This window comes from Geotrypetes seraphini, chromosome 12 (assembly GCF_902459505.1).
Source record: "Geotrypetes seraphini chromosome 12, aGeoSer1.1, whole genome shotgun sequence".
Classification (NCBI taxonomy): Eukaryota; Metazoa; Chordata; class Amphibia; order Gymnophiona; family Dermophiidae; genus Geotrypetes; species Geotrypetes seraphini.
In genome coordinates, this window is record NC_047095.1 from 116,522,809 (window position 1) to 116,540,436 (window position 17,628).

General features: G+C 42.3%; 1 protein-coding gene across 6 annotated transcripts in view; it reads left to right on the forward strand.

Moving 5' to 3' along the window:
* Nucleotides 1-208: 208 nt before the first annotated feature.
* LOC117346824 (zinc finger protein 665-like) overlaps nucleotides 209-17,628 on the forward strand; it is a 35,309-nt gene continuing 17,889 nt past the window's right edge. Inside the window, exons 1-8 of one of the 6 annotated variants that reach the window (XM_033916952.1) lie at nucleotides 209-279; nucleotides 404-486; nucleotides 5,304-5,458; nucleotides 8,553-8,816; nucleotides 10,971-11,097; nucleotides 13,339-13,452; nucleotides 13,867-13,980; nucleotides 15,876-15,962. In XM_033916952.1, coding sequence (XP_033772843.1) covers nucleotides 8,793-8,816; nucleotides 10,971-11,097; nucleotides 13,339-13,452; nucleotides 13,867-13,980; nucleotides 15,876-15,962 — 466 coding nt within the window. In that variant the 5' untranslated portion in view covers nucleotides 209-279; nucleotides 404-486; nucleotides 5,304-5,458; nucleotides 8,553-8,792. Of the gene's footprint in view, nucleotides 487-5,303; nucleotides 5,459-7,820; nucleotides 7,967-8,552; nucleotides 8,817-10,970; nucleotides 11,098-13,338; nucleotides 13,453-13,866; nucleotides 13,981-15,875; nucleotides 15,963-17,628 lie in introns of those variants that run through there. The other 5 variants (XM_033916956.1, XM_033916954.1, XM_033916951.1 and 2 more) reach the window with 5 other exon arrangements.

Genomic DNA, 17,628 nt, shown 5'->3' on the forward strand with positions numbered 1-17,628 from the left:
GAAAACCAGACAAAACAAAGTTAAAGCAAAAACACCACACAGAATCATAAACAGAAACAATGAGAATGTCTTCATTGCACAGTCTGAGTTGTCAAAAAAAATAAAAAAAAATTCTCCTGCACAGAAGCCAGGAAGCATCACAGATACAGCTTTGAAATAAATACAGGTCCACCTTAAGAAAACAGGATGTCCCGGCATGCTGTGAGCCAGAAATATGGTCTCAGTAGAGCAGCCCTGTTGTGGCTGACTATCCTGCTGTACGGAGAACCTACGTTACAGGTAAGTAACTACACTTTCCTGTTCATCTGGATTCCGCAAGCCCCATCCCAGACTCAAGCCTGGGAAATGGAGAGTTTGGACTTTATCGGAGACCCAACCTCGTCGGTCTTATTCATCTTTCCAGGAACAGGGAAATCTCCAGCCTGGATCCATCCCAACAGCTGCTGAGTTCAGAGGGAAAACAGCAGGGAACTGGTTTCTGATCCAGTAAGACATTTTCTCCTAATCTTTCTGATTCTGGGAACTCAAACCAAGATGGGTAACATTTTTGCCAGGTTTGGCATCTGTGGATCTATTTTGCTCATCCTTAGTATGACAGGAATGAACCTTAGAAACATAGAAACATAGAAAGATGACGGCAGAAAAGGGCTATAGCCCATCAAGTCTGCCCACTCTACTGACCCACCCCATTAAGTCTGAGTACTAATGACCTAGTTCCTTAACTCGACCCTCGTAAGGATCCTACTAGGGCATCCCATTTATTCTTAAAATTTGTCTGTTTAGATTGTAAGCTCTACTGCAGGGGTGTCCAACCTGCGGCCCCGTGCGTTTCTGTGGCCCCAGAAACATTTTTTTTTTGGCCAATGCGACCCAGGGAAGCCAAAAGGTTGGACACCCCTGCAGTGGTGTACCTAGCATATGTGACACCCCCCCCCCATCTATATGAAAAATATGATTTTTAGTAACAATTCACATATCGCACAACAAGAGTGTACCTAGGAAAAGGCAGCATCTTAAACACTGCAGTGAGCACTAGAACACCAATACATTGTAAAACTAAACAAACCAGATCCTGTACAGTCAATTGATCCTGTACAGTCGATGCTATCAGAAAGCCATGTCCCTTTCATACACACAGACAGATACACCCTCGCCCAATATGGAATAATCACAAACTAAAAATAGAAATATGTAGACAAAAGTTAAACTGAACTGCCAAGAAACCAGACTCTGCATACAATGCAACACCACAACACCACAAAAACAGTAATACATGTCCTCTAATACTGTGCAAAATATAAAGACAGTAGATGTAAATTTGAAAAAACTGATACATGACAATCACCACTTTACAAATTAACAAATAAAAATAAACAAATAATGAGAAATAAGAAAATACCATTTTATTGGATTAATCCCCGTAAGCTCGGTCCCCATCCCCGCAAACCACCTGATTCCATCCACACAAGCCTTGAATTGTTTATATTAAAGTATAAAAAAAACAATATTTTGTACAATTGTCAATTTATAAATCAGCGTCTTCTCCCCACTCTCTCTTCCCCATTTCCCTTCAGCGTCCTCAGCCCATCTCTCCACTTTCCTTCAGCGCACGCACATAAAAACAAGCAAGTAATTTTATATCATTTACATTCTATTCATTCATAGACATTAAAGTCTAAATAATGCACAGTCAAGCCTGCAAGGATTACTAGATGTCTTTCAGCAGCTCCCCTCCCTCCCCCTTACCTTCGTGGCCAAGTCAAAATGATCTACCAACAATAAAATTTTAAAAACACAATGCACACTGTACACAGAGAAAATGTTAATTATCATTTATATTCCGCGGGTTTTCAAAGTGGTCAAGGCAGATGACTTTATGCAATGTCACCTCAGTAACAAGTATAAAAAAATAGACAAATATACCCCTTCCCTTTTTACTAAACCACGATAGCGGTTTTTAGCGCAGGAAGCTGCGCTGAATGCCACACACTGCTCTCGATGCTCATAGGCTCCCTGCGCTAAAAACCGTTATTGCGGTTTAGTAAAAGGGGTTCATAGTGCAAAATATAGACAGCATATATAAATTCTCAAAACGGACACATTTTGATCACTAAATTGAAAATAAAATCATTTTTCCTACCTTTGTTTGGTAATTTCATCAGTCTCTGGTTGCACTTTATTCTTCTGACTGTGCATCCAATATTTCTTCCCGTCTTTCAGCCTCATCTATGCTTCCTCTCCTCCAGACCTCATTCTCTCCCCCATCTTTTTCTTTGTTTCATCCTGCCCCCTTCTTTCTTTTTCTCTCCATGCCCCCTTTCTTTCTGTATGTCTGTCTTTCTCTCCCTCTCTCCGTGCCCCATTTCTTTCTTTGTTTCACCCTGCCCCCTTCTTTTTTTTCTCTCTCCATGCCCCCTTTCTTTTTCTATGTCTGTCTTTCTCTCTCTCTGTGCCCCATTTCTTTCTTTCTTTGTTTCACCCTGCCCCCTTCTTTCTTTCTCTCTCCATGCCCCCTTTCTTTCTCTATGTCTGTATTTTTCTCTGTGCCCCATTTTTTTCTTTCTTTCTTTGTTTCACCTTGCCCCCTTTCTTTCTTTCTTTCTTTCTCCCTGCCCTCCCCCATGCCACTACCATTGGGAAACATGCTGCTGTAACCGCCGCCGGGGAAAGGCTGCCACTGCCGCCATTGGGAACAGGCCGGCGCCGAGTTCTCCCTCCCTGCTTTTCTTTCCCGTGGGGCCAACCAACTCTCACCGCCCAACATCAATTCTAAGTCGGAAAGGACGCTCCAGGCCAGCCAGGCAGCGATTGGCTGGCCCAGAACATCCTCTCCGATGTCAGAATTGACGTTGGGTGGCGAGAGTTGGTCGGCCCCGCGGGGAAGAAAAGCAGGGAGGGAGAACTCAGCACCGGCCTGTTCCCGATAGCGGCAGTGGCAGCCTTTCCCCGGCGGCAGCCTATTCCCTGGTGGTTGGCCAGCTGTGCACCCCCTTGAGCATGTACCCAGGGCAGACTGCCCCCCGCTTCCCCCTTGGTACACCACTGCACCCCCTGCTCTACTGAGAAGGGACTGTCTCTTGAATGTTTTAATGTACAGCACTGTGTATGTCTAGCAGTGCTATAGGAATGATAAGTAGTAGTAACTTTGCTTACTTGCCAGAGTATGTTTGGTATGACTTGCAAGGGGGAGTGTGGTGCAGTTGTTAAAGTTACAGCCTCAGCACATGCGTGGATTTAAACCCATGCTACTCCCTGTGACCCTGGGCAAGTCACTTAGGGCTAGATTCACTAAAGTCCACAAATTGCTCCAATTCGTGTCCTATCTGTTTCCGAGTCATTCTGGCCGATCGATTCAGTAACGCTTGTCCATGCAAATGATCAAATCGTAAGTACGCCCCCATTCGTGCACACGTCTCGCTGTAACATCGATCGACGCGCATGCGCACTGTATCCTTGTTGGGTTTGAAGCACATAACGCATGCGCTAGCTCTTTCGGACTTCACTGTGTAGAAATGGGGCGGGGTTTAATCGCAGATGTCATTGGCAGGCTTCAAATGCGCCTACCGCAAAGCATTGTTGTCGTAAAAAAAATGCAATATAAGAACTGTAGTTTTTACCAACCTCTCCTCGGCATACTCGTGTTCCAAAAGAAGCAGATAAAGTAGCCAATGAGCGACGTCCATTTCTAGAAGGCACAACAGTTAACAGCAGTTGAATGCGCTAGGATCATGCGCTGTTATATACAGCCTACGAATCCCAGGAGGCTGTGCGGCTCTTTCTGCCGTGAAGCACGAAGCAACCAAAGGCGACCCCGTGATGTCAGATGCACGTGACAATTTAGCTGGAAGGAAGGGGGGAGGAATAGTTGACCCTTAAAAGTTATTTTTTATTTATTTTTTTTTAATTTGGCATTGATATATGAAATGTACAATACGCAAGGAGAGCATGGGGTTAATCCATGATTTTCTCGCCATGGACATTACAAATCCGAGATTTATAGAGCAAAGGTCAGACCACACTTGGAATACTGTGTCCAACATTGGTCTCCCAACCTAAAGAAGGATATAAAACTGCTGGAGAGGGTGCAGAGACGAGCAACGAAGCTAATAAAGGTATGGAGAACTTGGAATACGAGGAACGACTTAAGAGACTGGGATTGTTCTCCCTTGAGAAAAGGAGACTGTGAGGGGATATGATCGAGACTTTCAAAATACTGAAAGAAATCGACAAAATAGAGCAGGAAAAAAATTTATTTACAATGTCCAATGTGACACGGACAAGAGGTCATGGACTGAAGATAAGGGGGGACAAGTCCAGGACAAATATCAGGAAGTTCTGCTTCACGCAATGAGTGGTGGACACCTGGAATGCTGTCCCAGAGGAGGTTAAAGCGGAATCAACCGTTCTAGGATTTAAAAGGAAACTAGATGCACATCTCCTTACGAGAGGCATAGAGGGATATGGGTGACTAAAATTACGCCAGGTGTACACCTGGCTGGGCCTCCGCGTGTGCGGATCGCCGGACTTGATGGACCGAAGGTCTGATCCGGAGATGGCAGTTCTTATGTTCTTATGATTCACTCCTGCGCTCGCTTTGCGCATTCAAAAATCAAAAAAAGATTTCTAACGCTTACATGAAAGTTTACATATATTTAAAGTTTAGATATATTTTGGATTTTTTTGCGGGGTAACATAGTAACATAGTAGATGACGGCAGATAAAGACCCGAATGGTCCATCCAGTCTGCCCAACCTGATTCAATTTAAATTTTTTAATTTTTTTCTTCTTAGCTATTTCTTGGGTTCCAAGAAATATTTTTAATATTTTTAATGGGGTTTTTAACATGCACGCGGCAGTTGCTAGGCAGGAATAGTCGGCGAGGATGTAAAGCGACTGGTCCTCAGCAGTCGAAACTTTTTGGATCGGAAAGGCCAGTCGGTTTGGACGAAATGGTTTCATCAATCGATGCCTTAAGAAATTGACATGCCTTTTTCCTCATTTGCATGCGCAGATCGGATTGGGTGCGGATGGGGTCTGGAGGAAGGTTAGTGAATCGAGCCGTAGTAGGAAAGTGAGCGCAAACCGAGTGGTACATGATTGGTTTGCTTAGTGAATCTAGCCCTTAATCCACCCCCCCTTGCCTCAGTTATATTACATAGATTGTGAGCCCCGCCAGGACAGACAGGGAAAAATGCTTGAGTGCCTTAATAAATTCATTGTAAACCATTGAGCTTTCTTGGGAGAACAGTATAGAAAATTGAATAAATCTCAAATTTCCATTTCATTTTTATTTACATCCGTAGATCCTCTTATTTGCAAAATAGTGCAACCTAACATGGGACCCTCGACCACCAGAGGGCATCCGCTGAAAATCAGGGGAGGGAAGTTTCATGCCGACTCCAGGAAGTACTTCTTCACCGAAAGAGTAGTGGATCATTGGAACAGACTCCCACTCCAGGTGATAAAGGCCAGCAGCGTGACGGATTTTAAGAGAAAATGGGATACTCACGTGGGATCTTTAAGGGAATAAATTCAGGGGAGGGGATACTTGGAATGGGCAGACTTGGTGGGCTATAGCCCTTTTCTGCTGCTTTTTTCTATGTTTCTAACACATTTTACAGCAATTTAATCAACAAAGATGAAATTCAATGCTACCACTACTATTTATCACATATAGCGCTGAAAGGCATATACCGTGCTGTACTTTTTGACATATACTAGATGGTCCCTGCTCAGAAGAGCTTACATTCTAACTTGGACAGACAGACATGATATATAGAGTTGGGGATGCAGAACCCAAGGTGAGATGAGTTAAGATTGAAGCTGCATATTAAACAAGGCCCCCCCCCAACCTGGCTACCCCAAACCCAAGTTAATCTCTGTACTTGCTGGACAGTGAGGGTGGGGAGGGGCAGGTTCAGAGGGGGGGGGTCAGGTGGATTTTTAAAAAAAATTTACTTAAAAAAAAGAAAGTTATGCATATTCCGGCAGAATATAGCCAGTACCCACATAAATGCCGGCTCTTCTCCAGCACTGAAACCTGACTCGCCCCTGACCATCCTACTGTTTTTTAAGGCCAGTTAGAAGCAATATTCCTCAGCACTTAAACTCCTCCCCCACCTAAATGTCTTGTTTGTCTGTCCAAACTAGGTTGTAAGCTCTTCTGAGCAGGGATCTTCTGTTGCATGTTGAATATACAGTACTGCATACACTTTTCAGCGCTATAGAAATGATAAACAGTAGTAGTAGTACTTGCATTGTGCAAGAGATGGACCTGCCTGTTGAGATGAGATCAGCAATAGGATGATAGGACCCCGCTCTGCACAGTGAAACTATTTCCTCCTGTAACCCTGCTGGCCTCCTATGGCTGGTTATGTGCATAGGAGGCAGGCTAGGACACTAACAGATAAAAAGTGGGTAAATAGGACAAACAGAAATCCCCCCTTTACCAGTACATTCAGGGTTCTGGGACACTGAACCCCAGAGCTAATATACAGAAGTAGCCAGCTGCTTAGAAAAATTATCTGCCAGCTCCTACAAAACTATTAACCAGAGAGAGGCAAGCTGCCTCTCTCTCTCTACTCCAAAACTGCTTCCTTCCTTTCCCTTCTCCCATCAACTTTTTTCTTTAAACTACACTGTTTTCAAACTGAAAACTCTGATTCTTTCAAAAAAAGCCAAAACTAGCTCTCTCTCTTGGTAGTGGGGAGTGTGCTCTATGTCTACCATGCTACAAATTCTCATCCTACGCCCACTATACAATATTTGCCATTCCATGCCTACCACACCATACTGTCATGTCTTACTATTCATTACTAATACAGTAAAACCTTGGATTGCAAGTAACTAGGTTTGCAAGCATTTTGCAAGACAAGCAAAACATTTGATCAAATTTTAACTTGATATACAAGCAATGTCTTGCAATACAAGTACATACAGTATACACACATCACAACTGAGCCGATGGTTCTTCTCTCTCTGACGCTGCAAGAGTGTAGTAACTGCTCTAAATGAGCAAAGTCTTGCAATATGAGTACATACAGTATACACGCATCGCATCATCACAACTGAGCCGATGGTTCTCTCTGACGCTGCGAGAGTATGGTGACTGTTCTAAAAGAGCGAGGTCTTGCAATACAAGTACATAAAGTATTTTGTATTAAAGTTTTTGGGTTGTGGAACGAATCGTCTGAGTTTCCATTGTTTCCTATGGGGAAATTCGCTTTGATATGCAAGTGCTTTGGATTACAAGCAATGCTTCTGGAACGAATTATGCTCGCAAACCAAGGTTTTACTGTACTAGGTTAGCCACACAAGTATACTATGTTTGCTATGCTATGCTTGTATATATTGAGCTCTCCTGGGAGAGCATCTACCAGAAAGAAAGTGGTGATGACCCCAGGGTGAAGCCTAGAACACATTGACAGATGTTATCCAATCCTCAGAATAAGGCTTGGAATACTGAGAGTATTATAGTCCCAGAATGAGGCTTGAAAATAAAGCTATTGGGAAGGCAGCATATAATGAGAGAAGAAAATTGGAGCCCCAAAGTGAGGCTTGATATACAATGAGAACAGCTATTGGGACCCCAGAATGAGGCTTGGCTCATAACGAGAGAAGCTATTGGTGCCCCAGAATGAGGCTTGGCTAATAACAAGAGCAGCTAATCGGTGCAGAATGAAGCTTGGCTCATAACGAGAGAAGCTATTGGGGCCCCAGAATGAGGCTTGGCTAATAACAAGAGCAGCTAATCGGTGCAGAATGAGGCTTGGCACAAAACGAGAGAAGCTATTGGGGGCCCCCGAATGAGGCTTGGAATACATAGCCAGCACAGTATTTCCTGAATAGGGGAATATCACCCAAACCGTACACTTTGCCCCAAAACCTGCAACCCAAAAACTTTACCACTGCCGACATTGAAGAACTAGCTCAGTCTGACTGGGAATCCACCCAACTGGCAAACACTGTAGGCAATTTATAGTTTCTAATGGGATAGGAAACCCAGATCTTTTGTTAAGTCCTTTCTTGTTGGTGTCCAAATCATTTTAGCTTCAAAAGTCTTATGTTCCTGGATAATTTTAATGTTCTCTTTTAATTTCCTGATCTTAAAAGGCACTGACACAACTGAGAGCTCACTGTGGTTTGCTTTCTTGTGTTAAGATCTTATGTCTGTGTGAAATGATTATTCTCTGTATGATTTTCCTGACTGCTCAAGGTAGAATATTTCTCATTTTCTATATTGAGTAATAGGAATTGCTCAGTTGGTGTCTAATGAAGTATTTTGAGAAGAGGCAATGGGTGTGTGGGGGGGGGGGGGAGGGGGGGGAAGGAGGGAATAAAAAGGGGCCCATCCAGCAAAGCCTGCTCAGGGTCATATAAAAGGTTAAAGCAGCTCTAGATGGAACAGGACTAAACCAGGTTCCAAACTGTTTCTCTGTCTCACAGACACTGCCGCTGTCTGATTTTTCTATATCCACCTGAAGAAGGCAGAATTTTCTCCCATATAAACAGCACATACTCTTCTGCTTTCTCTCTTCCTCTGTTGTCTACAGGCTTGGAAAGACTTAACATTCAAAGGAGAAACTTTCTGCTGTCCCAAATCTAAGCTCCAGAACTGAGGAAGACCATCAGGGACTCAGCTTAGTCTCCTCCAATGTTATTAACAAGTAGAACCACAGACCAACAAATGCAAAATAGCAGACAAGACGATCTTCATCTTTCTAAGAACAGGGAAATCTCCAGCTTGGATCCATCTCAGCCACTGTAGAAGTCAATGACAAAGCAGGAAGAAAATGGCTACTCCAGTTTCTGATCAGGTAAGAAATTCTCTCTGCTCTTGTGCTAAAGGAGCCAACGCTAAAAGGACAACTTTTCCCTGTGTAGGAAAAATTGACTGATGATATCATCCAGTTGTGCCAATTCCAGATTTGCTGCTCCCCAGACTCACCATTCCTATTGTTAATAAAGATGACCCTTGAGGACTCTCCAGATTCTTTTTTATTAATTGCTAGAACATAGACCACTTTGCTAAGGAACCTTTTTTCTTTTCAAATTTCTTTATCTAAATTGACCAAATTAGCAGCTAATCCACATGAACAATCTATATAACAAAGAATAAAGCAGTTTTCAAATCCCAAGCCCCTTTCTGCTCACTACAACATGGGGTTACATATAATATCAGAAGAAATTAACAAATCCTCAATAAATATGGGTAACTCTGTTACATCCCCTCCGGCTATATGTATCCTGAGTAACAGCCCTCAAGGTATCAGGACACAGGCTGCTTTTTACGCCCTTGGTTACGTGAGGGGGTGGAGGTCAGGGTCTGTTCAAAGATCCTAAATATTGGTCTGTTTGGAGACACTTTGAAGCAGAAATTCCATTTCCTTCACTTCAGCTGCACAGACAGAGCTGACTGGCAACGCATTACTTTCTATGGGAGAATTGGGGGTGGGTGTCTGAAAACGGGGTTTTCAGCACTTTCTGAGGGTAGGGTTCAGGTTTGCTATATAGTCTGAGTAGCATTTTTTTTTTTTTTTTTTTTTTACAGTTCTTGCTTTGTTTATGTTTTAAAGCACAGGTGTCGAAGTCGGTCCTCGAGGGCCGCAATCCAGTCGGGTTTTCAGAATTTCCCCAATGAATATGCATTGAAAGCAGTGCATGCACATAGATCTCATGCATATTCATTGGGGAAATCTTGAAAATCCGACTGGATTGCGGCCCTCGAGGATCGACTTTGACACCCCTGTTTTAAAGGAATTGTTTTATGTTTTTAGGATGTTGAAGTATTTTATGTGATTTCAGTATGTTGTAAAGTAGTGGTTTTATTTGAATTATGAATGTGAATATGTAACCCACATAGAATAAGGATATGTGGGATATAAATGAATAAATAATATTTGCAGGTTTTTGTGTTGCTTCACAATACCTGTTAGTGGTGAAATTTTGTTTTGCAGTTACTGAGGTGAACATAGAATTTGAATATATATTTATTTGTTTTGTTATGTGACAAGTGAGACATCTAGGACTGATATGCTACTTAAAGCCTTTTGATATGGGATACACAGTTAAACTGGAGGTGAAAGCTCATATAGCGTGAAGTACAATAAACTTATGCCGTCCAAGCATGATTTCTTCTTGAAAGTACAAACCAGGCAAATTCATACTAACAGTTAAACAATGAAATATCTAGACATAAGAACATAAGAAAAGCCTTCACCGGATCAGACCGAGGTCCATCCAGTCCGGTGATCCGCACACGCGGCGGCCCATTTAGGCGCTTCTGAATTGGAGACCCAAATATACCGTAGCCCTCAATACGATTTGCAAGAAGGTGTGCATCCAACTTGGCGCTTGAATCCCAGAACAGTCATCTCTGTCACAACCTCCTCCGGGAGAGCATTCCAAATTCCCAGCACGCGCTGTGTGAAAAAGAACTTCCTGACATTCGTCCTGAACCTGCTGCCTCTCAGTTTCAGTCTGTGACCTCTTGTCCGTGTCACCTCCGAAAAAGTTAGTAAAGCTTCTTCTTGGTCCATTTTATCAAATCCCTTTATTAATTTAAAAGTCTCTATTAGATCCCCTCTCAGTCTTCTCTGCTCGAGGGTAAACAGTCCCAATTTCATAAGGCGCTCTTTGTAGCTCAAATTCTCCAATCCCTTGACAAGTTTCGTGGCTCTCCTCTGTACCCTCTCCAGCAGAGTTATATCTTTCTTGAGGTATGGAGACCAGTGTTGTACACAGTACTCCAATTGCGGTCTGACCATTGCTCTATAAAGTGGCATTATTACATCTTCCGATCTACTCATAAGAACATATCTTCCATCTACTCATAAGAACATATTTTGTTCAGCTGTGAATTTTAGTGTTCGGTGTATGTAACTGTTGTCTGTCAGGTGTGTCACAGCAGAAGAAAGGTTGAGAACTGCTAATATAGACTAAAATGGCAAGCACACCATTTTTTTTTTCAGGTGTCAGTCACATTCAGCGATGTCGCTGCTTATTTCTGGGAAATGGAATGGGATATTCTGGGAGAACAGCAGAAGGAGCTATACGAGAAGGTCATCAAGGAGATTCATGGCATCCTCATATCACAAGGTAAATGTCTTTTCTGTCATTACCTCCCCTGCATGTGTCAAAGGATGGGCTTTGCCTTTTTATCAGGGCTGGAAACAAAAACGGTTCCAGATTGATCTAAACTAAACTAAAACTTAGTTTTGTAGACTGGGTCATCAACCAAATCGACTCGGTTAACAGTAAATGGTAACATAATACTTTAAGAAAACAAAATCAGAAAATCTAAATGAACAGAAGAGGCTAATTTTCAGCGTTTAGCAAACAAGAAAGTCTTTAGAATATGCACGAGAAATTTGCATATAATGGAGGTGACAGGCATGCAAATCTGCTCCATGCATATTCATTAGGGCTTTCCTGAAAACCTGACTGGCTGGTGGTCCTCCAGGACAGGGTTGGGAATCCCTGTACTAGAGGCTTCCTATAAGACCAATTGGGCAAGAGGAGGTGTCATATTGACTAATAACACACAACTACACAGTTGATAAATGTGTAATAAACCTTTTGCTTTTAATTCCAATATGGCCGCCTGTTCAGAGAAGGGGACTTAAAATGGCCAACATATCAAATTAGTCACAATGTGGCGACTGATGCAGTACCATCACTCAACCTCCAAGTGAAAGGTGGTTGCAGATTCCCTGCTAACTAGCTTCTGAGTTCCTTTGGGCCACCAGTCTATATTGATATTTTTAAACAGAGTGTGATGATTTCAGATAGGCCGGCCTAAGATGGAGGGCAGAGGGAAGGTCTAAACCTGTGAGCTTTTTGTTTATTGCTGTTGCTTTTTCAGATATGATAGCTTGCTGAAACCAGAGCTTAGCTGTCTCATTAGTGGTTGTTGCACTGGAGGTCTGAAGAGGCTATCAGGAGACAATTTCAGGCTCATAATCAAAAAAACATAGACGTCCAAAAATCATCCTAAATCGGCACTTGGACATCCCTAATCGCCGATAATCAAAACCATATTTCTATAGATCTAGCAAGGTGTTCCAGCCTCTGTGCATCCAGAGCATGAGACAGGCATGATTGAGGCATGCTATGGGCGGGCTTTGGGTGTTCCCAAGGGCGGGTTAGACATGGACGTCTTGCCCTGATAATCAAACATTTTGCAAGACATCCTGGATGGAACTTAGATGTTTGGAACTAGACCTGTTAAGAAGTATCTTAATGAGCCTTTTGGCAGCGTGTTTGGGTCTTCTTGTCCTCCTTGGTTCATGGGCTCCTGAGCTGTAACCCCTGTGTAGCTCTTTTTTACCAGGAGGCGGAGCTTCATGGTTGCACTGTTGGGCAGCGGCAGTTGATTTCTAAGGCCCTTTTGCTGGCTAAGAAAGCCATTTTGACTTTTTGGCGAGAGCCGCATGCTCCCTCTTTCTCTCGATGGCAGGGGTCTCTTTATGACTTAGCTCTCTTTATGACAGCTCTCTTGGAAAGACGGGCTGCGGGCACTCAGGATGAACGAAGGTGGTCTCGATTTCAGGATGTATGGGAGGAGTATTGGCTGTCCCTTCCCCATCGCGAGAGGAGTCTACTATTGAACTGTTAGCATCTACTGGGGTCTTCTGTCCTCTCCCTCTTCAGACTCATTCTTACTTAGATTCTCTTATGGGGTTCATTTCTCTTTCTCTTTATTTTTTCCTCTTCTTCTTCCCTTTTTGATCTAGTTTTCCTCCCCATTTTGTCTATTTTTTGTCTATTTTGTGTATTTCGTATATATATTTCACAGGTCAGGAGTAGGGGTGGGTGGGGGGGTTGAGGGGTGGTTTGGATCCGGTTTTCTACGGTGTATTCTAATGTATGTTATAGTATTGGGGTGCTATGATATGTCCTGGGGGGGTTTTCCGAGGGTTTTACATGGAAAATTGTATTGAGCACCTCTTGTTCCTGAGACATCTGATCTTGGTTGTGTTTATGACCTTTGCTCTCTGTATGCCCGGTAGGGCGGTTTTTTCTGGATTGATGGATGTCCCTTTACTCTGTTATGTTATGTGTGTACTGGTTTGCTCAATAAAGAAATATTATATATTAAAAAAAAGAGAAGTATCTTAAGTGCATAAAGGTGCCCAAACTGTCCAGATGGCATCTGCATGCTTCAAGGTAAGACACCCCCACACTCCCCCAGTGCTCACTGACCCCCTTCTACCACACAAAAATGAGAACTAAAAAGTCCATTCCTGTCTCTAAAACCGCAGCATCTGGTATGGGGAAGCACAGTTGATATGCTTCGGGTTCTAAAACTACTATTTTAAATTTTTTTTTTATTCTCAGGTTATTCAATTTTTAATCCGGATACTATTTTCAAGATTAGAAAAGAAGATGGGAAATATTTTACTCAGAACTGTGAGTGGAAGGGAGAAGAAAATGTGAATGAATCCCCCACGAGTGAGTAAATATTCTGGTTCTAATCTAATCTAATCCTTAGGTTTGTATACCGCATCATCTCCACGTTTGTAGAGCTCGACGCGGTTTACAGTAGGAGAAATAGGAAGGAACTACAACAGAGGGTTAGAGGTAAAAGTGTGAAGAAAATTTAGAGGACTTGGGATGCCAAGATATAAGAGTTTCCTTGATTCCTAAGTTGGAGGGAGACTTACATTTTTTGAGAAAAGCCAGGTTTTCAGATATTTGCTGAAAACTTGGAGAGAGCTCAAGTTCCGAAAGAGCTTTTGCATTTTAAGATCACCACAGATGGGTCATTGACCATTAAATATTGGAGACGTAAAATCTATTTCCTATTGTTGTGTAATAGCATATCCTAGGTGAATCCTTCCAGACATGCTGGTTTTCTCATAATAGGTCTTCCGATTATAACGTCTGTGTTCTCCTTGAGCGTTAAACAAGAGGAAGATTCGCTGTTCATAGATCATCTTAAATCAGAGACAACAGAAGCGATTCACCCTCCTGAAACAGGCAAGTTTAAAATTCCTCCTGCAGCTCTTGACTGTGGTCAGCTGGCACCTTTTAGGAATTGAGCACTGGGAGAGCCAGAGGCCCTCTATCTGGGGCGAGGGAGGGTGCACCTGAGGGAAGTCTAGGGGTGGGGGGGGGGGGGGTCAGATTTGGCTGCTTAATCAAGCTTTTCCACAAGCCTTTTCACCATTCCATCTACAACCTGTTTATTTGTCTTATTATTCATTCAGCAGTGTGTTGTCTTTCGGGCCTTTCTATGTTATGCTACACATTTTCTCCTTCCATTTTGCTTTGTTTGATGATTTTGTGCTTCCCGTGTACTAAATTCCAAGTGCTGTTCCACCATTACGATGACCAATCAAATAGCAGTCTGTCAAATCCAGATAAATTCAGTCGATAGATAACATGGATGCCTATTTTGGCATTTCACATAGGTCCCTGTTAAGAGAAAAAACCCCAAACATATGTTCCTGGCTTTACGGCTTGTATTATTATTTACTTTTACTGAATTTTTTTATTTTTTATTTTTTTCATTCTTTATTCATTTTATAATTCACAAGTGTACAGTAAATATCAAACAATTAGAATACAATATCACTTGAAAATCTACCATATCATACAACAAAAAGATATAACCCCCACCCCCTCCCACTTCCATATACAACAAAAAATATAGCACATGAATATAATATCTTATCATTCATATATATTATTAATAGAAATCCAACCCCCCCTCCCCGATCCACATGTAAGAATTAAAATTGGGAAAAGTGTAAATTATTCATTAGAATAATTTAAAAATGGCCCCCCCACACCTTAAATTTATTATAGTAACCTTTTTGAACTGCCAACGCTCTTTCCATTTTAAACACATGACATACTGAATTCCACCAGAAACAATAATTCAACCTTGTACAATCTTTCCAGTTATACATTATTTGTTGAATGGCAACTCCTGTCAATATCATCAAAAGCTTATTATTATTAGCAGATATTTGAGTCTTAGTTCTCATCAGCATGCCAAATAAAATTGTATGATAATGCTACATAATTTTCCATTAAATGATTTATTTATTTATTTATAGTATAAAGAAGGAGGGAGGGAGGGGTTAAGGGGAGGGAATTATTCTCTTTATCATACATTATAAATAAAATATTATAATAGATGATATTCTTACATGAAAATAACGTAATAAAGGGAGGGGGAAAAGGTTCATATTTAAATAATAATTGATAAAATCATTACAATATATATATTGTATAACTTTATAAGAAAAATAATTACAATTATATGATATATAAAACCATAAGAAAAATAAGACAAGAAATGTTATATATAAAATATATTATAAAAATATCAAGTGTATTGTTAAGATAATTGTATGAAAATTTATGACACTTGTTGTTAAATGGAAAAAAAATTCAATAAAAAACTTTAAAAAAAAAAAAAATGATTTATTTGATCCCAAATAGAAATCCAAAAATTTTTAATGAATGGACAATAAAACAACAAGCGATCTAAAGTTCCAGCATCAAGGTAACAATGCCAACATCTATTAGACTTAGAGCAATCCAATTTTTGTAAACGCACAGGGGTCCAGAGTGCTCTATGCAACAGGAAAAACCATGTTTGCCTCATACATGCAGACATTGTACACTTCATCCTCCGTGGCCACTGAGATGCATTAATTTGATGCTTAATCTCAATGCTCCAAATATCTCTAAGTCCAGTTTTTGGTTTCTTATTTACTTAGCCAGATAATAATTTACTGAATGTTTTATATCTTAGTAATCTGTTAACAATTGGTTTTCAGTAAAACAGGCAGATTAAATTCGGTAAATACAGGCCCTGGGGTAACTTCACTAAACATATTGTAGCCTCTTTCCCATTACAGGCTCCTCCAGTGTCAAACCTGATATCTTAATCCGATTTAAGCTGGAGGGATCCCAAGGTGGAGGGAACCTGCCCATCGCAGACCCAGGTGAGGAACTGCACGAAACAGGGGATGTATTTTGCTTTACAGCTAGTGATGGACTGACCCAAACATTTTACAGGACTTTCACCTCCTCTGACTCAGGCGTTGTGAGAATGAGGTGCTGCAATGGTGTGGGAGGGGGGGGGACTGCTCCGAGCATCGGCGCCTTCCTCCCCTCCGCCCCCTTGCTCCTTCCCCTCCACAAGGGCCTTCAATTCCCCGCCACCGTACCTCTAACTCTTGTCGGCGCGAGCGGCATCTCCAACCCGCTGTTCCCGCCGGCCACGGCACGCCCCTCTGACATTACTTCTGGGTCCCGCAACTACGAAGTGACAGAGGGAGAGCCAAGGCTGGCGTGGGGAGCTAACAGGTATGGGGGGAGGAAAGTGGAGCGCACGCAGCAGGAGGGAAGAGAATGAGGGGGTGCACTCTCCCACTTTCACTATGCCACTGAGGTGCTGTAATCGCAATCCCTGCCTTCTAACCTTTGTTATTTGTATAATTTATTTCTTAATTTCTCCTTTCATTATCGGGTCAGTCTTTCCTTTTGTCTTTGATTCCTTCTCTCTTTTTCTCTCATCCTTTTCCTGCAAATTGCCTCTTTCTGAATCCACCTTCTCCTCTCCCCGTTTCTCTCCCTCTTTTCTCGTGTCTTCCTCTTTCTCCTTACAGTTTCTCATCCTTTATGGGTTTTGTTTCATCCTTCCTGCGACTCGTCTCTCTTTCTGACCCCCTCTCGGTGCTGCTCCAGGACTCTCGCCCTTCCTTCCACCCAGCAGCCTTTAGGTTTTGTTCTCTGTGAGCCACAGACTGCTGGCAATTGGAGAGAGGCAGACGCTGGTTGTACTGAAGGCGGCACAAAGGATCCCGCTGACAGCAGTGGGCGGAGGCTGGATGGATCACAGTGGCGGCAGCAGGATGGAGGGAAGCAGGAAGGCCCATAGTGGAAATAGATGACTGGCTACCTGGAAGAGGTGGTGGAGGCAGAGATGGTGTCGGAATTCAAGAAAGCCTGGAATAGGCAAGTGGGATCTCTTAGAAAGAGGAAGAGATAATGGTTACTGTGGATGGGCAGACTGGATGGGCCATTTGGCCTTTATCTGCCATCATGATACAATGTTTCTATAACCATAAAGTCCTCTGACATCACAATGCAGGTGTAAAGAGCCTTAGCCAATAGGGAGAGGAGGAGATAGTGGATGCTTCAGATGGGTTATTCAAGAAATTTGTTAATTGATCTAACTAAACCTTCTCGACTCCCCAGATGCTTTTTCCAACTATTAACCTTGCAATCCCTCTGGGAATGCCCAGGCCAATTCTTTTGTAAACCGCCTAGAACTGAAAGGTATTGGCGGGATAGAAGACACCAATGTAATGTAATTTGGCCTTTATCTGCCATCGTGTTTCTCTGTTTCACTGTTGTAAACAGGATACTGTGCTTGATGGATCTTTGCTTTCACCCAATATGGCAATTCTTATGTCCTTGTCATGGTTACTTTCCATAGCTACAGAAGGTCTTTTTCTCCAAGCAAAAGCAGGGTAGGTACAGGCACAGTATATGCTGATATCATCTCAAAACGGAGCTGCCACCTGGTTATCAAGTACATACCTTCACCATACATTAGCTCTTTTAAGCCTCTGTCTGCCCCATTCCTCCCAGGTTGCACCAAAA